The 25,991-nt window shown below is 38.7% G+C and overlaps 1 protein-coding gene across 2 annotated transcripts in view; it reads left to right on the top strand.

The window, feature by feature from the left end:
• Positions 1-22,098, top strand: part of GRB14 (growth factor receptor bound protein 14) — a 110,772-nt gene extending 88,674 nt beyond the window's left edge. For both annotated transcript variants that reach the window (XM_054723435.1, XM_008138625.3), the window contains 9 exons: positions 1,752-1,889; positions 6,200-6,310; positions 6,520-6,615; positions 12,034-12,114; positions 17,179-17,295; positions 17,387-17,459; positions 17,597-17,684; positions 20,393-20,486; positions 21,739-22,098. In XM_054723435.1, coding sequence (XP_054579410.1) covers positions 1,752-1,889; positions 6,200-6,310; positions 6,520-6,615; positions 12,034-12,114; positions 17,179-17,295; positions 17,387-17,459; positions 17,597-17,684; positions 20,393-20,486; positions 21,739-21,885 — 945 coding nt within the window. In that variant the 3' untranslated portion in view covers positions 21,886-22,098. The remainder of the gene's footprint in view (positions 1-1,751; positions 1,890-6,199; positions 6,311-6,519; positions 6,616-12,033; positions 12,115-17,178; positions 17,296-17,386; positions 17,460-17,596; positions 17,685-20,392; positions 20,487-21,738) is intronic.
• Positions 22,099-25,991: the final 3,893 nt, after the last annotated feature.

Here is a 25,991-nt window from a genome sequence, read left to right as displayed (position 1 = left end):
ATATGATTAGTCTCAAGAAATTTTTCTTAAAGCTACTTATATGCTACAGGGTTTTCACAGATGCCCCATCAGAATATTAGGGGGAATGGTAGCAGTAGTACCCAGCACCTCAACTCTCAGCCTTCTCAGTACCTCACCAGTGGGATAGACAGGGTGGCGGGTTGGAGTTTTTCTTCCACCTCCTTTCCAAAATTCTCCTATAATAGGTATATTACTTTAATGTTAAATTATAAAAACAAGAAAAACCAAAGCCTTGGAATCAGATGGTTTTTGCATTTGGCGCTGACCTCTTCTGTCCACTGAGGCGATGTTCCCAGTTTTTAAAATGTTTTTTCTTTTTCTAGTGTGACCTCTATGATCCCCTTTTAAAAATTTAATTGGTTTGCTTTAATAACTTGGAAAGCACTCACACTAAAAATTGTACTTGCCTGTTTTGCATGTCAATTAATTAATATCTGTGGCTCATTAAATTTAAAAAAAATTTAGTAATTTATTTAAAAAACATAAATATCTACTAGCAGCCTTTCCCTGAGTAGCCTTTTAAAATGTTCCATTGTTTTAGCTAATAATTTCTCTTACTTTCAAGTTTTACCTTTTTGCATTTATTTATTAATAGGCATTTTTATTTTCTTCTTCTAATGAGATGCTAATGCATTTCCATTGTTTTATTAATGATACTTAGCACAGCAACTAAGAGCTCTTCCTTTTCATTCTCTTTTAACTGACCAACACAGGTGCCAGTTAATTACTACTGTGTAACAAACTATTGCAAACCTTAGTGGCTTAAGTACCCACTCACATTTTGCCAACAATTTTGTGGGTCAGACATTTGAAAGGGTTTAGCTAGGTGGGTCATTTCTGACACATTGATTCATGGAGGGGTTGAAGATTCCCTTATAGGCTGGCTTTTCACTACATGTGCCTGGTCCTCCTTGGCCTTTCTGTCTCTCCCCACATGGTGTTTCATCCTCTAGGATTTCTCAGGGTGGTCACATTTCTTATGTGACAGCTAGCTCCAAGAGTTAAGTAGTGGAAGCCATCAGGCTAGTTAAGGACTATAGATACTAGTAGAATGGGCTGACTGTCACTTTTGCCAATTCTATTGGTCAAAGCAGTCACCAACAAGCCTTGCTGAAATTCACAGGGGATAAAGAAATAGACTCCACCTCTTTGTGGTTCAGTGGCTAGATCCCTTTGCAGAAGAACATGTGGAATGGAAGATATGGTTGTAGTTCTCTTTGGAAAACATAACCTGGCATACCTACTCACAACTGAGAACCCTAGAGACACAGAGATATAGTTTGCTTTACCCTCATCAAGGAGGTGAACTTGGCTTTACTTTCTCAATAATTGAATAACTGAAGTCAGGATTGTGGTCCTACACCATAATAAAGTTGAAATTGATAAGTTCTCAGGAAAAATCATAGAAAAGAATGAAAGTGTCAGGACTTAATTCCATAGATGAAGTGTAATTTTTCATATGGACATTCAAATAGCATATAATTTTAATGTTTGGCTAAGTATTGATAACTTAGAATATAAACATATTTTGTAAACCTATTTTCACTTGGAGCTTGAAAGACTGATTTATTTCCTGTTGTGTATGTATCGTCATTTCTGTAATGGTATATAGGTGGTACTGATATTGTTAGATTTTACAAGTTCATATTTAAAATCTGAACATGATTAATATAAGGCTACAATGTCATTGATTTAAAAACAGTATGGAAGTATCTAATTTCTTTTTTCAGATGTTTCTGAGTTCAAGCACATACCCTGAAATCCATGGCTTCTTACATGCAAAAGAACAGGGAAAGAAGTCTTGGAAAAAGATTTACTTCCTTCTAAGAAGATCTGGTTTATATTTTTCTACTAAAGGAACATCAAAGGTATTTGGAAATATAAATGATGTGTTATAAATCATAAATGTTGTAAGTTAAAATGAGTTTTACTTTGTTTTCTTTATTACTTTATTATTTGATCTCAAGAGTTGGTAATGTTTTTGGATTCCAAACATTTGTTATAATCTGTTTGAAAACTAACTATGCTTGGCCCACTCCCGTGTCTACGGCCATACCACCCTGAACGCGCCCGATCTTGTCTGAAAACTAACTATGCAGCTTTATTTTCCACTAGATACATCCTTTGATGGAATGTAGATGATCTTATTTCAGTACCACATCTTCTGCTTATCTTTCCCATTATGAATTCACCTCCTTTCTCCTTACCCTGCAGTGCAGAATTTGAGGCCCAATGTAGTTCACACCTTTTCTTTTTACGCCAGGCCATACTGCTAATCTTGCCCACTTCTGAACTTTCATTGCTATTGATGCCATTAGTAACACTCAGCTGAGTCCGTAATTGCTCTTTAATGCCTTTGTGTCTGTTAGTTTTCTGTCCTGGAGGAAATCATGTTATGATCAGGGATAGATGTATTTGTTTGTGTGCTTGAGTATGTATATCTATGTCTACAGTTGCATAGACACACATGTGCACATGTCCATACCCACATACATAATCACTCACACATGTAATTCACACAATGCTTGGCACTGTGCAGTCTGTGTTTCTATGTAGTGTAGTCGATGCAGACTATGCCATATGGTGTGTGTTTTATAAGTGTTGACATTTCATGCCATGCAGTGATATCTTTCAAGTAAAACTGCTTTGGGGAGTTTTCATGAGAGGTTATTTTAATTGTATTTTGTCAGGGATGGCATTATTGGTTTTTTATGGGTAATCAGACCTTTTTCTCTGGCTGTTTTCCAATGGTATTATAACCATTAATGTTCAGTAATTTGTCTGCCGTATTTCTAGGTGCATTCAAATATATTCTAATAAAACTTGCCTGATTCTCAACATATGCACTCAATCTTTAAATTCCTGTTTTTCCTTTATGCTGGGAATGTTCATCCATTATTTATTTCCCATTATCATTATTTGATTCTTTACATTTTTAGGAGGGTTGGCTGTCTTGACTAGTCATGGATCCAGGTTTCCCTTTGCTGTGGCTGCCTAACTTCAGTCTCTTCCTCTGTCTTCCTGGGACCTTCTTCCCTTTCTCTGTGTGTCTCATAAGGATACTTGTCATTGGATTTACGTCCCAACCAAATAATATAAAATAGTTACAGTTTCTTGAGGGTTAAGACATGGACATATTTTTTGGGGGTGCTATTATTCAACTCAGTATAGGACCCAGTGAAAATTTTTTAGCAAGAGAGTAAGATGATTAAGTTGTAAGATTAGTATGACCATAGTGAGTTGCCCCGGCCAGCGGGGTCTTCTAATGGGGGTACCGAGGCGGCGCACCTAAGAGAATGAGAGACAGACAAGGGACGCAAAGAATGGAGGCAAGACAAAGGGGTTTCTGATCAAGCCTCGAAATTTTATTTTTTACAGCGTTCCTTATATGTGGTTTCTAGAGGGGTGGATGCCTAGGAGGGGTGGGGGCTGACCTAGATAATCGGCTAAAGTCGTAAAGGGTGCTGACTATAGATAAAGGGTGTGGCGGTTGAAGGGCTGAAGGGCGGCTACAGAAGGAATGCTTTGTCCTCAGGCAAGAGGAGGTGGGCCTAGTTTTCGTGAGTTTCTGTTTCAGTAACTTACTGAAGTAAGGTCAGAGTTAATCCTTTGACCAACTCTTGGCTCCTGACAGTGAGTTTAAAAAAAAATCAAGTAGAGAAAGAGTGAGGAGGAGGGAGCAAGGGAGGAAGGAATGGAGAGAAAGAGAGAGAGAGAGAGAGAGAGAGAGAGAGAGAGAGAGAGAGAGAGAGAGAGAGAGAGAGAGAGAGAGAGAAGAGAGAGAGAAGAAGAAGAAGAAGAAGAAGAAGAAGAAGAAGAAGAAGAAGAAGAAGAAGAAGAAGAAAGATGAGCAGCACAGATCCTAATTGGATGATAATTTTGGTAGTTTAGGGTGGAGGTGATGGGATATAATCTGGATTCATAATTTTATCCTTGCAGTGGTCTTCCCCCTGCCTTGGCAAAATCCTAAGCATCAAATCCCTATTCATAGACTGTAGCTTTTTCAACATAGTGTTTGACTTTGCTATGCATCAGTACATAATGTTCTCTTCAGGCTGTGCCCAATGAGCTCATGTTCCATAGTCTACACTTGAAAATGATTTTGAGTTCCACTCAAAAAATAAATTTGAGGTATTAGATAGCCTCAAGAATTATGACTGATACAAATTATGGAGATTATCTAATGTCTAATACTGACATTTCTACCTGGCAAGGAGACCATATCCAGTCCTTTTTCTGTGAAAAGGGTCTCAATTTATTTTACTTTCTAAAGACGTAGGCTGTGTCGGCATTAGATAACCACTGCTGTAAGGCTTGGAATAAGACTGTGACTTATATTTATAGGGAGGCATCTATTTACTCTCCTCTCCAAACCCTCTGATGTATACATGCGCATGCTTAGCTTTTGCTAGCCATGCCAACTCGGTCTTGTAGTCTTATAATGTCCTAAGCCTTGATATGCTTATAGTAATGGGAAAAATCAATCAAAAGAGAAAAGTCATCATGGCTGTATGGACTTCCAGTGTTTCTCGAGCTGTCTTTTCTCACATTCGAATGACTTGGTGACATTGACTTGTACAGTATATCAGTGGACAGGGAATGGTCTTATTTCATCTTCATAGAAATCAGACACTTTTTACTAACAAATCAGTCTCTCTCTAGGAATTAAGCTTTAAAGGCCATGCCAATAAGAGTATCGTTCTCCTTTCTCCTCCCTGGTTTCATGGGCCCTGGGCTGGATCTATTTTAGCAATTTTCTTTTCTGTGTTATTTTCCCATGGAGTTGGAACTATAGTCACTCATTAGGTATAAATGCCTCAGAATAGTAACACGCAGAGAAACAGTTACGTGCATGGCAATTCTCACTGTGCCAATCATCAGGGACAGCATAGCCTGCTGGTAAATGACTGAAATTTCTCTGGATTAGGATTTGAATGGGTTGCTAAAATTGCTGAATGTTCTGTTTCTGTCTTTCTTTATTTATTTCTTTTTAGAGCATTGCTTCTCAAATCTCGGTGCATAAGAATTGCCTGGGAGCTTGGTAAAATGCAGGTTTTGATTCAGTGGGTCCGGGGTGGGCCCTGAGGTTTTGCAGTTCTAATAAACTCCCAGGTAATGCTGGTGTGGTCCAGGACCACACTACCAGCAGCAGGGTTTTAAAGAACAAATGTATTTCAGTCAGTTTTGATTATATACTCAACCCCAGAATTAAACACTTCTCTAAGTTATTAACCTATCGCAGAATAATATGACCCAGTGATTTCCCATGACCAGTTCTAAATCCCATGGATTTTCCAGAGAAGAGATAGCTGTTCATGATTCCACTTTGCCTTGAAAATCAGACACATCCCACCGCCAGGTAATTTCCCTGAACTCGTCTGTACAGGCTTCCTTCTGTTAGTGAAGGGAGATAGTCATGCCTCCTATCTCATTGCTTGCTGTGGTGTGTTAGGCAGTACACAGGCGTGAGGAATGGTTATTTCTGAACGAAGCAGGAATCATTGTCTGATGCTCCTTTTTCTTCTCTAACTGCTGCAGACGCTTAAACCAACCTTCTTCCCTTTAGTGAACTACAGTGATTGAAACCCAGAAAGGAAAACTTTCAAAAGCCATTCTTTTTGGCTTCTATCCTTTGGAATCCTTTAAATGGTGGTTAAAAGGAATAATTTTGGAATAGTATTTTTTTTTGGTGTATATTGGAAGTTAAATCATAAAAAAGTTGCTACTCCTCAAATTAAATGATATTGTGTCATGCCCCTGGTTATTTAAGGATAGAGTGTCTTAGTTTTTCTTCCCTTCTGTTTCTGTGACATTATTTGGGATAATTCTTGCCAAGGTATACATTTTCTATATATATAAAAGGCTAATATGCAGTGTCCCCTCGGTAGTTCGACTGGGAAAATGGGAGTTCGATAGCTCACTATGATGTGCGCTGACCACCAGGGACGGATCAGAACATGGCGGGTGACCAGCGATGGTGGTGGGGTGCTGAGGAAGCGAGGAAGGAGCAGGCAGGGAGGCGGGGCAACCTGATCGGCCCTGATCACCAGCCAAGCCTAGGGACTCTACCCGTGCATGAATTTCGTGCACCGGGTCTCTAGTGTACTATAATAGAAATATCAAAGGTATAGTGTAAAATAAATACCTGTGTCAACACTCACGCACTTTCTCTTTTTAGGAACCACGGCATTTGCAGTTTTTCAGCGAATTTGGCAATAGTGATATTTATGTGTCACTGGCAGGCAAAAAAAAGCATGGAGCACCAGCTAACTATGGATTCTGCTTTAAGGTACAGGCTTAATATTTTGATAGATGAATAAAGCAAGCCTCAGCCTTTTAGGTAAGCTTGAGTTTCTTTTTAATTTCTTTTTTTTTTTTTTAAAAAAAGAGAGAGACAGCTTTCTCTTACATATATGGGAGAATTTTAGTGGCTTTTATTTCAACAGGTGTTACTTCAAGATATGCATTAACGATAAACAATGTGCTGTGGCCTTCTAGCCTAACAAAGCGCGAGGGCCCCGAGACCTGAAAATGCTCTGTGCGGAAGAAGAGCAGAGTAGGATGTGCTGGGTGACGGCGGTGCGATTGCTTAAGGTAATCTCACTGCAGTTGGGCGTTTCTATTAAATGCTGGGAGTTCCATCAGGGTTTGAAAATAGCTGTAGTTCAAAATGCAGAGATTCACTCTGAGTCTGTGTGGGTATGTGAGGAAGAAGAAAAACCACCACCCTCCAATGTGTGTATTTTATTTTTATCTAAAAGATAAACATTTGCAGAGTAGAGTAGAGTAACCTAATATTTATCTTTTATGTGTGAAGTAAGTATTCCATTTTTAGAAATGTTCTGACTTTAATTTTGTCTAAGAATATTACACATAGAGCCAGGAACAGATGGAAACTTCTTCTGTACATGACTTAGTGTATATTTTTAAAAAAACATGGCCGTCCATCCAATATGAAGTATGTTTTAAAATGGGCCCACCTAGATAGGTTTAGTGTAGTGGCTTTGTGTTTCATTTAAGTGTTGTGTAAATTGCTTTCTATTTTAAGTACAACTCAGATGATTATGTAAATATTACTATAGATATATTAGTAAAACATCTACCTTTGTGTTAAGTAGAAATGGCAAGTTCATAAGCATAATTTGTGGGTAAGCATTTTGAAAGGAGTAAGAATGTTCTAAAGATAGGTAGGGAAGAGAGACACAGAACTGATATATTCCAGTTAAATGTATAGAAAACATTTATTTTTCAAATTTATATGCTAGTGTGTTTAACCCAACTTTACCACAAAAGTCGTGGCTTCAGACAATACACATTTATTGCCTTACACCACCGCCAGAGTCTTAATTGGCCTAAAAACAAAATGTCAGCAGGGCTGCATTCTCTGTCGGAGGGTATCTGATTCCTTGTCCTTTCCCGCTTTTAGAGGCTTCCCAGACTCCCCGGCTCATGGCCCCTTCCTCTCCTAAATCCAGCATGGTGCACCGAGCTCTATTCACACCACCATACCAAGGGTCCTCTCTCTTCTGGTCCCCCCCTTCTACTTATCAGGACCCCTGTGATTACATTGGACCCACCTGGATGATCAGGGTACTCACCTTATTTCAAGGTCACCTGATTAGCACCCTGCATTCTATATGCAACCAAATTCCTATTTTCTATGTAGCCTAACAGTCATAGGTTCCAGAAATTCAGATGTGAGCATTTATGGGGCCATTATTCTGCTACCACATTGGTGTCCCCTATTTGCTTCAATTATGGTAAAGCTTTTCTGGGTGAGGCTGGAGAGGGAGGCCAGCATCAGTGAGGCCCTTTAAAAAAATAATATATATATATGATTAATTTCAGAGAGGAAGGGAGAGGGTGAGAGAGATGATGAGAGAGAATCATTGATCGGCTGCCTCCTGCAGGCCTCCACTGGGGATCAAGCCTGCAACCCGGGCATATGCCCTGACTGAGAATTGAACTGTGACCTCCTGATTCATAGGTTGACGCTCAACCGCTGAGCCACGCTGGCTGGGCCAGTGAGGCCCTTTATTCTGGGGCCAGTGAGAAATTGGTGAAGGGTTTCAAACAAGAAAGTGATATGATCTGTTTTATACTTGAAAATATTCAGAGCCAGGAGTCTGGGCTTGTCAGCACAGACACGCTACTAGAGGACTGAGTTGGTTTCCCTGGCAGGTGGTCAGTGGGCCTCTGTTGGATCCCCATGGCTGGTGCCACTGGGCTTGCCTGGTGTTGGGGTATCTTTAGATGGTCTCCTTTGGTTGTCTATTGTGTTATTTCCAGAGTTTATCATGGCACAGTAATTCCTCACTTAATGTCCTTTATTGGTTCTTGGAAACTTTGACTTTAGAAACGATGTGTAACAAAACCAATTTTACCATAGTCTAATCGATAAAAATAAGAGTTAAGTTCCTGTGGCATTTTTCTAGTCACAAAAACATCACCAAATTTCTAAATAAAGACCCAAAATGCTTCTAACATTTAACCATTGAAATAAATGTGAGCTATACATACTGTTAAGAAAGATGTATAAAAACAAGTGAGGTAATGATTTTCCAGTCTGTTCAGGGATGAGGGTGGCTAAGCCCATCCTGGCAGCTCGTGGCCCAAGGTGGGACCAGCCACAGAGAAGACGCCCTTCCGTCCCAGGCCCACACACCCACACTCACTCAGACTGGGACAGTGTGGCCACGCCGATTCACCTCCGTTGCACATGGTTGGGATGTGGGAGGAAACCGGAGTTCCAGAGAAAACCCACACAGACACGGGGAGAACATGCAAACTCCACGTAGACAGTGGCCCTGACTAGGAGTCGATATTTTTCCTCTTTGACGTTATGATAAAATGAGATTATTCAAAAACTTGCTGTACTCAGTGGGGAGGAGCAGGGTGAAACAGTCTACATTATGTTGGCTGAACCGGAAGTGCCCTCTTGTTTTCATTATATCCTACTAGAGGCCCGGTGCACGAAATTGGTGCACGGAGGGGGCTTGTCCCTCAGCCCAGCCTGTACCCTCTCCAATTTGGGACCCCTCGTGGGATGTCCGACTGCGGGCAGTCGGACATCCCTATCACAATCCAGGACTGCTGGCTCCCAACTGCTTGCCTGCCTGCCTTTCTGATTGCCCCTAACCACTTCTGTCTGCCAGCCTGATCACCCCCTAACCACTCCGCTGCCAGCCTGTTTGCCCCCAACTTCCCTCCTCTGCTGGCCTGGTCACCCCTAACTGCCCTCTCCTGCAGGGTTGATCACCTCCAACTGCCCTCCCTTGCAAGCCTAGTCCCTCTCAACTGCCCTCCCTTGCAGGCCTGGTCCTTCTCAACTGCCCTCCCTTGCAGGCTGGGTGCCTCCCAACTGTCCTCTCCTGCTTGCCATCTTGTGGTGGCCATATTGTGTCCACATGGGGGCAGGATCTTTGACCACATGGGGGCAGCTATATTGTGTGTTGCAGTGATGATCAATCTGCATATTACTCTTTTATTAGATAGGATAGAGGCCTGGTACAGGGGTGGGGGCCAGCTGGTTTGCCTTGAAGGGTGTCCCTGATCAGGGTGGGGTTCCCTTGGGGCATGGGGTAGCCTGAGTGAGGGGCCTGTGGTGGTTTTCAGGCTGGCCACGCCCCCTGGCAACCCAAGCGGAGGCCCTGGTATCTGGAATTTATTCTCCTTCTACAATTGAAACTTTGTAGCCTGGAGCAGAGCCAAGCCTGGGGCTCTCTCCGAGGTGGCAGCCATTTGTGTTGGGGTTCTAATTGAAACTTTGTAGCCTTAAGCGGGTGAGCCCACCCAGGGTGGGTGGAAAGCTTTGCTTCCTCTGTTGCCAGGGACAACCCTGGCCTGCTCTCTCAAGCTCCATTCTGCCGCCATTTGTTTGAATTTGTTTACCTTCTATAATTGAAACTTTGTAGCTTGAGTGGAGGCTTAGGCCTGCTATGGCTGGCAGAAAGCTTGGCTTCCTCAGTTACCTAGGAAACCTTGCTCTCTGTGGCTGTAGCCATCTTGGTTTGGGTTAATTTGCATACTCACTCTGATTGGGTGGTGGGCATGGCTTGTGGGTGTGTCGGAGGTATGGTCAATTTGCATATTTGTCTATTAGATAGGACTAGAGATAGGCTCACCCAAGGATTTGGCCTCTTTTATTTTTACTTCCCTTTTGTTTTCATGTACACATAAAAAAACTCTTCATGTATCATCAGATGGAGATAGTCCTGTTCTCTTTGGAGAAATTCCAGTTACATATAAAACCATAGAAAATTCGAGACTAAGGACAAGGGATTTGCTCATGTATAGTGTCCTAGTTACATGTCTCCTTCCCTTTCCCTCAAGTAAAACTATGCTGACTTCACTCTAACGTATTCTGTTTCTTTACCTGCCCCTCTATAGGGGCAGGGAAGTGTTAAGGTGACCCGTGCCCTACTCCTCGGCCAGAGTTAAATGCCTACCAAAGACCTCCAACAGCACTGAAGCAACTACCTAACACCACAGGCACCCGGGACAATGCATCTTTGAAGAAAACAGTCATATTAGTTGGCAGAGGGCTTTTCACTGCAGATAAATAAAAGGTGGCCAAGCAGCATGTACCTTATGAAAGTGTTGGTTGGAGGTTATTGTATAGCCTCCAAAACGAACTTGACTAGGAATTAAGCTCCCCTGTCTTCTTTTTCCAATTATTGTAGGCTTAGAGTTGATTTACAATAAAATTTATTAGGTCTCATTAATGTCAATCAGACCTTAAATTAGAAAAATAATTTTTAGATTTTGAGAGGAAAAGAAAAGGATAAAGAAGTCAACACAGAGAATTTTAAATGAATATGGGTTTATATTCAGGTGGAAAGCAAAATTTTGAAAACAGTGACTTTCTGCACTCCACTCTGATTTTCTGTCTAATTACCAAATCTATCCACCTCACTGAAATTGCTTTTAAGGAAATAGTCTTTATAGTAGAGAAACAGCTCTGTTGGAATGTTTAAATGGTATTCACCCCAAGGGTAAGATTGGATTCGATGGTATCTCTTCAATCTTTTTTATATAAGACTACTTTAAAGTTCATCCTAGCTCCATGAAATGGAGAATTGTAGAGTGTAAACTGCCCTCCCCCCTCCAAAAAAACAAAACACAAGCCTGTCTGCCTCAGGGGCTGCTTCCTTCCTTCTTTCTTTTAAAATAAAGTGACCTAAATCTAAGGGGGTATCTTCCAGTTTCAGACGGGGACCCCTGCACGATAAGTTTGGCCATGGCAGTTGCCATACTTAATCTTGCACAAACGAATAATCCGGTATTATAGTTCAGACCCATTTCCCAGTTGCAGCCTGGCAGCCCAAGTCTTATGATGCTACCCCCGAAAGTAAAGACGCTGCAGTTCTTATCTACGGCCATTTACATTGTATTTTGTGACCCTTTGTCTGAAATCAGCCTGATTCCCCACCAGGTTGGTTTCCCTGGATGTAAAGCCATCCATAAAACCGTGTCCTCATAGTATCGTTACGAGAGGATGATACAGTGCCAAAGGTCTTTGACCCAGAGACCCACCATGGATTGATCAGAGACAATGTGATCCATGTCATGGATTGACCAGAGACATTGTCAATGACTGATGGGTGAATTTTACCTGGTTTTGCTTAGGATGCGTTTGCAGAATCTTTGTAGCATAAAGCCTGGCACCCTTCCCAAGCAAGTGTTCTTATCAGTAAGTGACATACCCCTCTGAACAGTTTTAGTGCTAGTGGCGCTAAAAATAATGTCTAGAAATGTCAGTTCCAGATCTCTATACTGGTGAGCTACACCTAAGAGTGCGTCCAAATAAAAAACACTGTGTTTTTAAATGTATCCTTTTAAGGAACTGAATGCTTACCTTACAAAAATTTTGTTACTAACTTACTGGTTTTAAGAAACACTTATCATTTTTATTTTTTATTTTGATGGTGCATAACTAATGAAAGTATTAATTGTCATGACTTATCTGTGCAGAAAAGTAGTGGAATGTGTTTTTATTCATTTGTTCTGCAGTATGGCATGCAGCTGTACCAGAATTACATGCATCCGTATCACGGTAGAAGTGGCTGCAGTTCTCAGAGTATATCACCCATGGTAAGCACCAACTTCTTGAACCTATATTTTATTTTATATTTATATTATATTAATTTGCAGTTACATGGCATTATAAATGCACATTATAATGCATCTACATTCTTTCCTTTTGGTCAAGTAAAGCAACTCTTTGGCATCATCTTACCATAATGTTATATTGAATTATTTATTCTTTGATTTTATATGATTGCAGCCTATGTGATAAAATTGCAGCAGCAGAATATATATGAAATATTCAATTAAAATAGATAGCTATATGTTAAAGAAATGTTTAAATATTTGAAAGAATTACTTGAGTCCTTTTGTCTCATTATTTGAGGGTTAGATCTTAATAAGATGATATATAGAATATTTTCTGTGGGGTTGTGAATGTTTTCTTAATTATTGATTTTTAGTGTGGGCTTATTTATTTCTGGAATTATTACAGTCTGCTATAAATATTTGAAATTTTTAAAGCTGTACTATACACGTGTGCTTTTTTGCATTCTGGCTCTCTAACAATAACATTTTTAAAGTTCCATGTCCTTAAAGAGCAAATTGTTTACAGAAAACCCCAAAACTGCCAGCTAAAATGTAGGTCATGCATTATTATATTAAGTCTACTGCTGCTTCTCAGATTTGTACTGAATACAACGTGGGTATTTATTTGCAGACACACACAAACACATCTTTGTTCTTCTTCAGGACCAATTTTAATTTTCTGTGCATTAACACAAGAACTTTATTTATTTTTATTGTTGTCACTATTACAGATGTCCCCCACTTTCCCTCCCTTTGCCCACTTCCACCCAGCCCTCCCCCTTCCCTCTCACCATCTCCACACTGTTGTCTATGTCCATAGACAATGCATATTTTTTTTTTTGGTTAATCTCATCATCTTCTCTCATCCAGTCCCCCTTATCCCCAGCCCTTCTGACCGCTGACAGCCTGTTCCATGTATCCATGCCTCTCTTTCTTAAAGTTTATGTTCTGCTATTTTCATCTGTGCTTCTTAACATTGAATATATTAGGAATTCATACATATGTGCCTGTGTTACAAATCAGCTAACGTGCTGCACTTCCACTTAGGTTAAAAATACGCCCCGCATGCCTGTGACCAAGGCAGGCACATTTCCCCACATGTAATGTAGCAGATGAAATGCTCACTTCTAGGAATGAGGCATGAAATAATGTTGATTATGAAGCCAGATAGGCTAATAGAGAAAAAGAACTCCAATTCTGTGGTTATGTTGCTTTAACTGTAAGTTATGGAAGAGTAACTTCTCACCTTTGTATCATATTACTTTTAAGCCTTAAAATAAGAAACAGGAATGTAATGAATTTCTATAAAAGCAACCGCTTTAAGGTATTTTTATAATTTGTCAGCTTACCTTTATCTTTCAATCTATATGAATAAAAAGAATAATGAATTTTATTATCTTAATCCTTTTCTAAATCCTTCTACATTTCTTTTAGAGTGTAAAGTTATTAGGATGAGCATGTTAACAGCAGCTTTGAAGGCAATTATTGTTTAGTGCCCTCTTAATCATAGGGAAAAATTGTCATAAAGAACTTTCTGGTCTCACCACTGTCATTAGCATATAAGTACGTTATTATTTGTGCTTGTTTCCGTTGAAAGTGATTCTACTATTGGTCAACAGGTGTATGACAGTTTGGTTGGTGTAGCTTTCCTTGTTCAACACCATGTATAGGGAATGACACTCCTCAAGTAAATCTGATTGGAAGGAAATAGGATTGGAGGAGAAGGGGTTTAGGTGTCTGTGTGGTGAGGACCTGTCTGTCCTATACGGCGTTGTCACGGTGAAAGAGTATTTGAGATTTGAGCTCCACTCTTCTTAATCTTCATGAGGGAAATGAAGACGTTGGGGAAGTATTTGTATTATCTATACAGAATCCCACTTTTCTAGATTATCAGTGCCCTATGTAATGTATACCAGCGCCCCTCACCTGCCTCTGCTGGTTTTCCTCCCAGCACTATTTTCAGAGAAACATAGAAAAGTTAGTGTATTTTAGTTATGTCTCACTGTGCAGCCTGGATAATCTAGACTGTCCCAGGTCTTTTCTCTCTTTAAAAAAAAAGAAAAAAAGAGGCATGCCCTTAAAATCATGGACCCTTTTTTTAGGGCTTGCCCTGTTTATCCCACTAGAAGAAAGAGCTGGAAATAGGGACAAATGCTTTGAAAAATACACCGATTCTTAATGTTATCAACATTGCTTTTCTATGTGAAAGAAATTGAGCTGAAAATGACCTTTTGAGTTCAAGTCCGATCTTGCTTCTCTTCCATTTCTTTGTCCACCAAAGGTAAACTATTAATTTTTCATCCACCACCTGCCATTCACCAGAAGATATTTGCTATTTTCCCGTGTTTCCTTCTAGTGTAATGTAGCAAATGAAAAGACTTATTTGTATTGTAGATTCCCTACTTATGTCAAGTAATGATGGACGATAAGATCTTGTTTTATCCTGTATACTGTCCTATCATATTATAGGAAACAAAAATAAGAACACTGGGTACACTTATTGTTCTCTCCTAACAGTATTTTTATGTCACTAGGACCTTGAGATTACAAAGCCCATCTTGGCAAGTGAAGTAGAGAGATAATAAGGATATAGCTACCATTATGAGTGGGATTAGGTAGTCTGTGGTTTGAGCAGGTAGAGGCTTTTCATTAAAGTGGGCAAAGCAAAAGTGTATCCACCTGGTCCACAGCCGAGCACAGAAGATCACGGGTGAGAAGGGCAAAGTCAGGTGTGACCAGAAATAGAGATTACAGGGACAGCGTCTGTCTGGCAAGAGCATCTTGTCAGTTACAAAGGCTCCTGTAACAAATGAAAGATTGCAGGCCAGGTCTCTAGAAATAAAGTTGAACCTTAGTAAGATTGTGGACTACCATAGCCTGATCTGAAGAGGAAATAACAGATGCTAAAAGTGTGTGATGTGGGGATAAATGAGCCCCCTGATTTTTCTGTGTGTGGACAAGGTTTAACACACACATGTGACTGGGGTCTGTTAGGCCAAGCTGGGAATGGCTGAGCCCATGTGGAGAGAGATAAAATGGTCTTAAGCCAGGAGTCTCTTAATGCGCATTGGCTCCTCATCTACCGTTAGACTTCCTTTTTTGTTTTGCAACTCTGTTAACTAGTGGAGAATAACTGGTAAACATCGCCCATGCTGGTGTTGAATGTTTTTTTTTTTTTTGGAGAGTTTTATTTTATTTTATATTTTTAAAAGTGAACTCAACCATATATGCATAACCCATGGACACAGACAATAGGTGAAGGCCTGGGGCAAGGTGTGGGGGCAGGCTAAAAGGGGTCAATGGGGGAGACAGGCGGACATATGTAATATTTTCAACAATAAAGTTAAAAAAAAAAAAAAAGGTTGTTTAAAAAGTGAATTTTTCCCTAGCTGGTTTGGCTCAGTGGATAGAGCATTGGCTTGCGGACTGAAGGGTACCAGGCTAGATTCAGGTCAAGGGCACATGCTGGGACTTCAGACTCGATCCCCCAGTAGGGGGCATGCAGGAAGCAGCCGATCAATGATTCTGTCTCATCATTGATATTTTTATCTTTCTCTCCCTCTTCCTTCCTCTCTGGAATCAATAAAAAAATATATTTTTTTAAAAAGCGAACTTTGTAAAAAATATTTTAAAATTGATTTTTAGAGAGAGAGGAAGGGAAAGGGAGAAAGAGAAATATTCATGTACGAGGGGAAACATCAGTTGGCTGCCTCCTGCACACCCCCTACCAGGGATCGAGCCTGAAACCAGGCATGTGGCCTGATCGGGACTTGAACCATTAACCTTCTGTTGCACGGGAGGACACTCAACCAACTGAGCCACACTGTGCAGGCGCCTTTGCAAAGTTTTAATTCTTAAAAACTGAGTGACACTCTTGACTGGAGATTTTGACAATTGTCTTTTTTTTAAAGATGCATGACGTGGGGTGGCATACTTTTAAAAAGATGGTTGTGAAGTAGAGCCCTAAACAAACAAAAAGTATAAATAAAGTCCAGGTTTTGGATATTTTATTTCACGTTCAGAATAATATAAATACAAAAAGTAACTGATAAAAAATAATTAACAAGATATTATTATTTGTTTAAAGATGTCTTCTTGTTATATCAGTTCTTCTTTTGTCATTGACTTATTTTTGCAGCTCTCCTTTTGCCATATTTATCCTCATGAAATAAAACATTATTCATATGTTAAATCAAATAAAATTTAATAATATGGAGTTATTTTACTAAATTTTATTTTCTACGTTAGATAAAAGTTGAGATGATAAACTTAAATATATATTTTAGTTCTATTATAAAATGAGCACTATTGCCCGTCCAGTGTGGCTCAGTGGTTGAGCACTGACCCATGAACCAGGAGGCCACCTGTTCCATTCACATGCCCCCTTGTGAGCTCAATCCCCAGTAGGAGGCATGCAGGAGGCAGCTGAACAATGATTCTCATCATTGATGTTTCTATCTCTGAGTCAACCTTTCTCTTTCTGAGATCAATAAAAATATATTAAAAAAGAAAATACAGACAGTTATAAAAAATGAGCACTATTTTTCTAAAGAAGTGATATAAGTCAGTTTGTTATAGTTTCATCATATCTTGAATCATAACATATAGCTGTTTCATAAGTAGATAGATTTGATATTTAAATGATAATTGTCAAAGCACAATAGGGAGATGACTTTGGAGGTAATGGATATTTTTAGCTATAGGAAGAGCTAAAACTTCCTTTCTAAATTGGTGTTTTCCTGTTTTAGTAGAAAAATATGAAGAGAGGGTTGTTTTAGGAGAAACCATGCTTACCTTGAAAGCTTTTAATTCCTTTACTCAGCACTCAATTCAGTGACCTTACCTAATACTGTATAACTTATTTAACCAAACTATCTTACAGCATTGTTTTATCTTGAATATGTATTTTTAACATTTTCATTTCTTGCTAGCCACCTTTGGAACCACATCCTAGAATGAAAACCTATTGCCAGCAAAGCACTGTAAGATAACTTCAAATATATTTTCCTGGTAAAAAAAAAAATGTTTTCTTTTCTTTTCCAGAGAAGTATATCAGAGAATTCCCTGGTAGCAATGGACTTCTCAGGCCAGAAAAGCAGAATTATAGACAATCCCACGGAAGCCCTTTCAGTCGCAGTTGAAGAAGGACTCGCATGGAGGGTACAAATCAGTTCATGTTCTTTAAAAACATTTACGATTTCAGTTTGTTTCACCCAAGAAGTTGAAATGTGTTTTTCCCTTCTTTGTGCAGAAAAAAGCGTGCTTACGCCTGGGCACTCATGGTAGCCCCAAGGCCTGTTCACAGAGCTCTGCCATAAACATGGGTATGTCTGCATCTGCATTGGGATTGCACGGGAGGGCATTCAGCCATAGTCACTGAGGGGTCATGGTGGAAAGTTTATGTCATTAAACCGTGATCCTTTCATACAGAGCTTTGTATTCCTTCCCTCTGTTTCACCAGCTATCCACCGGTCCCAACCGTGGTTTCACCACAGAATTTCTAGAGATGAAGCTCAGCGATTGATTATTCAGCAAGGACTTGTGGATGGGTAAGTTTGATTTTGAATGGTCATGATTTAAAAAATAAAAATAAAAATACGTATTATTTTAAAATATGTTTTTTATTAATTTCAGAGAGGAAGGGAGAGGGAGAGAGAGACATGGACACATGAATGATGAGAGAGAATCATTGATCCGCTGCCTCCTGTATGCGCCCTACTGGGAATTGAGCCCACAACCTGAACCCAGGACCCTTCAGTCTGCAGGCCAACACTCTATCCACTGAGCCAAACCAGCTAGGGCTATATATATATTTTTATTGATTTCAGAGAGAGGAAGGGAGAGGCAGAGAGAGATAGAAACATCAATGATAAGAGAGAATCATTGATCTGCTGCCTTCTGCATGTCCCTTACTGGGGATTGAACTCACAACCCGGCATGTGCCCTGACCAGAAATTGAATGGGTGGCTTCCTGGTTCATAGGTCAATACTCAACCACTGAGCAACACTGGCCTGGCGAATGGCCGTGATTTCGATTTCTGCTATAGCCAGTAATTACTTATTCAACAACACAAAGATTTTTGACTTCAGCTTATTGAAACAGAAGTGACTTTGTTCTGTAAGGATGGTTGCCAATGTATCCTAGCAATATCTATAGAAACCTGTTCCATTGTGTGTGCTTACTATTTGTGCATAAGTGAAGGTGAGTTAATACTGTTTGTAAATAATGATCACTAATATTAAAGTTTGATGCAGGATATGTTAAGTAAAAAGTTGCTTATATATTTAGATGGCCTTTTTTTTTAATTTCTGTTTATATTCCAGTTTTTTCTCTAAATTTTAAAGGCTTAAAGTAATATAAACCTATAAGAGTACTTATTGACTGTTTCTCATGTTATCTTTTAGGGGGGTACTATGGGAGATATAGTAGAAATATAAAATGTATTATGAACGATTTATAATCTAAAGAATTTTCCTTTTCTCAAAATATTTCAGATACTTCCTATAATACTGGCTAAATTCTCTTCTCAAATGCAATACAAATTAATGAGGTTGTATTGAGGTTTGGATGATAAATGAAACCAACATCAATTTAAACAAGGGGTGATGGGATCTTATATCTTTCAATGGTTAGCTTAAGATGATGACAAGATTTCAAGGTGATTTAATACTGACATTTGGATAAAAATGCATCTTCACATGGAAGATTATTAATAGCAAGTCAGAATTCCACTAGACTCTAAATAAGAAAAGATTTTAATATGCTTCCCTGCGTGGAGCACAGTCTTGTTAGATATAAATTTGTACAGTCAGCAGAATTACTATCTGATGAGACCAAGGAAAGAAATAAACCACAGAGAATTATAAAGAATTATAGTATCTTTGTATTTTTAATTTAAAAAATGTTTTATTTTAATTAACATTCTTTGGAAAGATGTGCTGCTGCCAGATAGTCCACTAGGTGGCAGTGGTGATTTATTGAGGAATGGGGGGCACTCACAATGAAACTCCCTTTTGTCCCATCTCCCAGTGATACAATGTCAGAATCTCACACAGCATAAATAACATGGGTAATCTCATCAAAGATCTATGATGTCTCAAATTTGGCTGTCTCTTTGCCCGGGCACACTGAGATTAGTACTGGAGCCACCAGTGGGGACTGGTTACTTTGTGTGCCAACAAGTAATACAAAGCTGGTTTTGCACCGTATTGCCAGTGAGTATGAATCCACGCCAGGTAGCACTTTTCTCTTGGGATATTACTCCATGTCTTGCTTTTCTAGCCTGACATTATAGAGGCTTTTCTGCTGCATTCTTCAAGGTTAGAGTACATGTTCTTTGGGTGTTTCTTTATCTTAAAATATTGTGCTCAAACATTCAATAAATGATTTCAGGATTATTTTTTTCTTTTTAAAATATATTCATTTCTCACTTTCTGTTGTACATGTAACAGTAGGAACCAGAAACAAAAGAAAAAAGGGAGTCCAGAGGAGGAGGTTAAAAATTATTTCATTTTAAATAATTTTCTCTTTCAGCACCTATTATGACCCACAACTTAAAATGAAAATATGCTAATGCCCCATTCATTCTCTGTACAAAACAGTTACATGCAAATACCTAAATTCCCAGTGGAAAAAGGACACAGCACTAATTATTGATGCCATGATAGCATTACATTGGTTATTGAGAGCAAACAATCTGACAAATGGGCTCTATAGTTATTCTTTTAAAATTAGCACTAATGACAGTTTGATAGTCAAAAGTAATGTTATACCAGATTATTTACCAGGTTGGATAATCCCATCATTGGCTACACAGGGAAAGAAAATTCTGGCTGCATTTATGTATACACTGAGTGGCCAGATTATTATGATCTTTAAAAGCATAATAATCTGGCCACTCAGTGTGTGTGTGTATGTGTGTGTGTGTGTGTGTGTGTGTGTGTGTGTGTGTGTGTGTGTATTAGAGGCCCAGTGCATGAATTCATGCATGGGTGGGGTCCAGCCAGCCTGGCCAGGGGGAGGGGACATGGGCGGATGGCCAGTCTGCCTTCTGGTCGAACTCCTGGTCGAGGGGACAATTTGCATATTCGCCTTTTATTATATAGGATATATACTGAGTGGCCAGATTATTATGCTTTCAGAGATCATAATAATCTGGCCACTCAGTATATATTTTCTAGATTCTGTGCATGCTGTATTTATATGAAAACTATAAGTAAATGTAGAAACATACTGAAATTCTTTCTCTCTCTTTAGAGTTTTCTTGGTGCGGGATAGTCAGAGTAACCCTAGAACTTTCGTACTGTCAATGAGTCATGCACAAAAAATAAAGCACTTTCAAATCCTACCAGTAAGTATTTTGTGGTTTCACATTCCTATGTTAGAGATTATTTTAATGCATAAGCTTTCAGAAACTTTTCGTTTCTTTAGTCCTTTTATTAAATATAATTTGGGAGCTTGTGCTTTGACTAGAGTTAATGTTGGCATAAATGGTTTTATGGGTCTGAATTAATATAAGAAATACAGGATTTGTAAAAATTAAATTTTCTTTTTCCCATGAAATATGATTTAGCAATATTGTATAGACCCCCTGCCACCTATTGTTAAAAGGCCACTAAAGATTCTCTCCTAACTTCTACTGATGATTCTTTACAAACTATTATTTTAAAACTCTTCTCTCTGATCCCAAATGTTTTTTGTTTATTTGTTTTGTACTTTTGTTTTTAATCATTGTGGATGGATACATAGGTGCTGCAGAACTGGAGATCATTTAAACTATTCTGAGCACATTTAAAAAATTTTTGTAATTCTGTTTCTGAGTGGAACAACTTGCTTTGGAGTTTTTATTGTTGCTGTGTGTGTGTGTGTGTGTGTACATATGTGTGTGTACGTATGTGAGTGTGTGTATGTATGTGTGTATGCATGTGATCTGTATATTGGAACCAGGTAGTGTGCAATAGAGAATTATTCTACTTTCAGGAAAGTGTTACATGAGATTGCTAAATTACTGTGTTTCCTTTTGAATGGCTCTTTTTGGAATTATCCATAGTCTGTATGAAGTATCTTTCCTACTTCATTGATTATGTGAATGATGTCCCTGGCAAGTATGAATTGCTTAATGCCAGAAGATCACACTGACTAAAGAAAAAAAATCACTGTCGTCCCATTAACATAATGTTTGATTGCTTCAGAATCAATTTACTGATACAAATTGTGTGAATATTCATTTTTAATATACTAAGTGAGCCTGTTCGGTAGACAACATTTAGAAATATAAATTAATATCTGTAAGTGGGATCATTAATAGACTGAATAGTGCAGATTTCTCACTGTATATTGATTCAGAATAGTCATACTATTCCAATTACAGAATACTGCACGAAGTACAGCCAAATTGTTTATTCTAGGATCAAATAATATTTCTTTTAAATGCAAGTGAAATTACAAAAAAAAAGTAAGCATGCTGTAACATTTTTTTCACTGTCCTTTAGTTTTATAAACTTGTTAGTTTGGGCCTATATAAAGACACATTATGCAATGGAATGTGATTGTCCTTCTGCGTATTTGCACTTCTTGCCAGTTTGTTATTTTTCCTCCTGCAGGTGGAAGATGATGGTCAGATGTTCCACACCTTGGACGATGGCCACACAAGGTTTACGGATCTAATCCAGCTGGTGGAGTTCTATCAACTCAATAAAGGTGTTCTTCCGTGCAAGTTGAAGCATTATTGTGCTAGAATTTCTCTTTAGCCAAACTAGAAGTGACTTGTTAAACTGGTGAAGAAAACACGGAAAAAAAACACAAAAGGAAAAAGAAAGACCATAAAAAGTGTGAAAGCATTGCTATGGTGAAAAGAATTTATTTCACCTCCAAGTTACAAAAAATAGTTTGTGCATTGAAAATAAGCAAAGATTTGGATTGCTATTATATTCATCATTTAAAATTCATTAGTTAAAATTAAACCTCTGAAAAAGAATGGTTTGATGTGTTCTTGTGTGATTTTACATTAATATATTATTTTCTTCAAAGATGCATATTTTAAAAAATTTTCTGTCCTTAATATAACAACATTAGAACTTTCAACTCCAAAATATGAAAAAAAAAAATTGGGTTCAGAATGAATTATTTGAGGACTGAGTTTAAATAACTTTTTTTTACATCTTAAGAAGTATGATTAAAAACTCAAATTATCAATTAAAAGAAGCCATCCACAACCTGTCAATAAAACTAAAACTATTTTTAATTATATATTTTCTGAATTTACTATAATCTTAAAATCAAATGCTATTTGAAGTAGCAGCTTAAAATTATTTTGAAATATATTGATTTTTTTTTCAGGATGACTTTTATTACATTTTTAACCTTTTGCACTCGGATGTCGAGTGTGACTCGACACAGTTAGCATTAGAATAAAGGAATTGAGAAAAAAACAAGTGAGTGCAAAGGGTTAAATTATTAATCTATACCAATAATAGACAAATATGTAAATTGACCATACTTCTGCAATGCCCACAGCCAATCAGGAGTGAGTATGCAAATTAACCCGACAAAGATGGCGGGCCTGTGGGCAGTGCACATGCGCACAGGTGCCGAATGGCTGGGGTCCTGGGGACGCCACTGGAGTGTCTGGTCCTGTCAGCTTGGCCTGGGGGCTGCTGGAGTTCCAACTCCTTTTGGTTTCTGCAGCCCCTGGACTGGAAGTGGAAACCAAGAGCTCAGGGAGCACCAGGAATTCTGGGAATCGTAGTTCTGGTGGCAGCCCCTGGACCTGAAGCGGAAGCCCAGAGTGCAGGGAGCACCAGGAATGCTGGAAATTATAGTTCTGGTGGCAGACACATTGCGGGATCTCCTAGACCAGTGATGGCGAACCTATGACACGCGTGTCAGCACTGACACGCATAGCCATTTCTGATGACACGCGGCCGCTGAGGCGGCCGCATGCCGAGGATGAAACATTTGCTGCTCCTGAGGATGAAACATTTGCGAAATAATGTTTTTTCCTCAAAGTGACACACTACTTGAGTTATGCTCAGTTTTTTGGCGAAGTTTGACACACCAAGCTCAAAAGGTTGCCCATCTCTGTCCTAGACACTAGAGCAAAGTGAGCCTGGAGCAAGTTACTGTTGTGGGTTGGGGATGGAGGGAAAGCAAAGGTGAGAGACATAAGTAAAGTCAGAGTGTCAAGGAAAAATTAAAAGTAAGATATCCTTCAACCTCTAGGAAATCTCCACCAATAGAGCAAAGAAAAAAAAAAAGACCTCTATTATTCTGTGAGCACCAAACCAAACTGGGTTGGGTCTCAGACAATTCGCTCATATGATTGCAAAAACAGACACAAACTCCCAGATTGGAGAGGGCTCTCCTGAGGACTTCCAGATTGGAGAAGGTGCAGTTTGGGCTGAGGGACCCCCGGTCCCCAAGCACGAATTTCGTGCACTGGGCCCCTAGTTGTACTCTAATATTTACACTGGCATTGCACCTATTAGTGACACATTACTCATTGCATTTAAAAAAAAATATTTTAGTGATTGACTGGAATTATCTAGTCATGTGTCCCTTAATGGCAGTGATACATTTTGAGAAATGTATCATTAGGCAATTTCATCATTGTGCAAGCATCATTGAATACTAGGGGCCCAGTGCACAAATTCATGCACCTTGAAAGGAACTGTGGGCTGTGAGACTGCAGTAGGCACAGGGGCGGGTCTCGACCCATCCTCCACACCCCCTTCCTCCATGGCCCTCAGTCCCCTGCCTGCTGGCAGCCCCACTCCTGCCGCTGCCACTCCCACGTGCTGATGGCGCCAGCTGTGAGTGCGAACAGTGTCGGTGCAGGACTGTGGCACGTGGGAACAAAGAATTTTCAGTAACCACCAGAGGCTCATTCCAATGACAGCAACCAGTGACTCGCCTTGGTCTGGCACTCCCCGCTCACCTGTACCACCATCTCGCCATGGCCAACATCCACCATGGTCCACACACATCCCCTGGTGGTCAGTGTACATCATAGCAACTGGTTGTTTGGTTGTTCCGGTTGTTCTGCCATTCGGTCTATTTGCATATTAGCCTTTTATTATATAGGATGGGACCATTGTCATATATGCAGACCATCATTGACTGTATACAGTGCATGACTGTATGTATGTTCATGAGAAAATGGTCAAAATATAGAGGGAATTTTTATAATTTGCATATGCTTTCTTGTAGCATATAATCTATGACAATGTTACATTGTCACCTTGATATTTCACGTTTGTCCCCATACTGAAAACTTTATGAAGTCTCCTTGGATTGAAACTATACTATTAGATCATTAATTTAATTAAAATCAGTGAAATCAAAGGTTTACTAGTAAACTCTATTAAGATCCTAATAGGTAAATGTGTGCTAATCTTTTTGCCTGCTCCCTTTTCAGTTTTTCACCTAGGCAACATCAATATAGAAGCCAAAGATTTTGGAAATGAGATACTAATCTCTCATCACTTCTCTGAGATCATCTGGGGAGTTTTTGGTGGGATTCTATGATTTTGCTTTTTCCATTTTCTGTGGCCAGGATATTCATTTTTTAAAAAAAAGATAAGAGAAACGAATTATAAAATAAACATTAAAATTATACAAAGTATTTCCCATTTCTTCTAATTGACCCTTATAATAACACGGTGGGAAAGTTAGGTGTGTTTTTTTGAAAGTGGGATTTTTAAAATACAATATTTCAAAACTGCATATTTTAGTTTTAGATAAAAGCTGTACATTTTTATAACAACATCTGAAAACATACATAAAATGCTAATTAAATAAATTATTGCTGAAAATAATTATTGATTAAATTTTAAAATATTTATTTAGCTGATGCAAACCTATTTATTAAAACACTGGAAGTTAGAACATAAATTTGATGCTATAAAATATAGATCTGATGTCTATAAAGGTTTGGAAGACACATGGGACCTCTAAATGGAGGAGCTTTCAAAAGAGCTCTGAGTATTTCTAATTTATTTCCCATTTGTCAAAATTGTGTTTTGAATTGAAATGCATTTTCTCATTTTGCACCCAGTTCAAATTGACAATATCAGAAAATAAAACATTTTAAATGCTAGACTCTAAATTGACCAATTTGTTCTTATCTTCATTATTTGTGTCTCTAACTTTATTCATAATCTAAAGTTATTATGGAGCCCACATTTTGAATGTAATTGCTTACTTTGAACTTAAAGTGTAAGTCAAGAAAAATTATTGAGGAAAGGTTGACATTATCCTTCCTTTTCCCTCTGATAAGGGTTTTGAATGTGTATGTGTGTAAATCTAATATGAAATTAAATCTGAAATTGTCAGACACATTTATAGTTCGTACAATATTAAGATGGCTTTCCAGGAAAATGTGAATTACCTTTGAATTATTTTTTGTTTTAATTTAGCCACGTTCTGCTATCTTGCTCCATTTTGGATAGAGATTAGGGCAAATCAGCTCTGTGTTCTTCTTTTTTCTTTTCATATGGTGGAGTTAGCACACTTCCCTCTCCTAGAAAAAAGCAAACACAGCAGACCATCTGGTCCACGTTGTGTTTTTGAAATTTTCTTATATAGAAAAATTAAGTAATTACTTTGAAACATTCAGGAAATCCAATCAAACAAGATAAAAAATAATTAAGAGTGTTTCAATCAGAATAATCACTTATTTTACATGTATAATGGTGTGAGCCCTGACTGATTGGAATATATTAGGTAGTGATCTTTGTTTTAGCTCTGCTTTACGGTGCTCAGCATCAATTAATTAGATTCTGATGTGGTCTCTGCCTTCTGGTCACCAACAATGCCAGCTCTACCTGTGGTAGCTGTAATTACGGCAGTTATATCA

This window comes from Eptesicus fuscus, chromosome 11 (assembly GCF_027574615.1).
Source record: "Eptesicus fuscus isolate TK198812 chromosome 11, DD_ASM_mEF_20220401, whole genome shotgun sequence".
Taxonomy (NCBI): Eukaryota; Metazoa; Chordata; class Mammalia; order Chiroptera; family Vespertilionidae; genus Eptesicus; species Eptesicus fuscus.
This window is presented reverse-complemented; position numbering and strand designations above follow the sequence as displayed.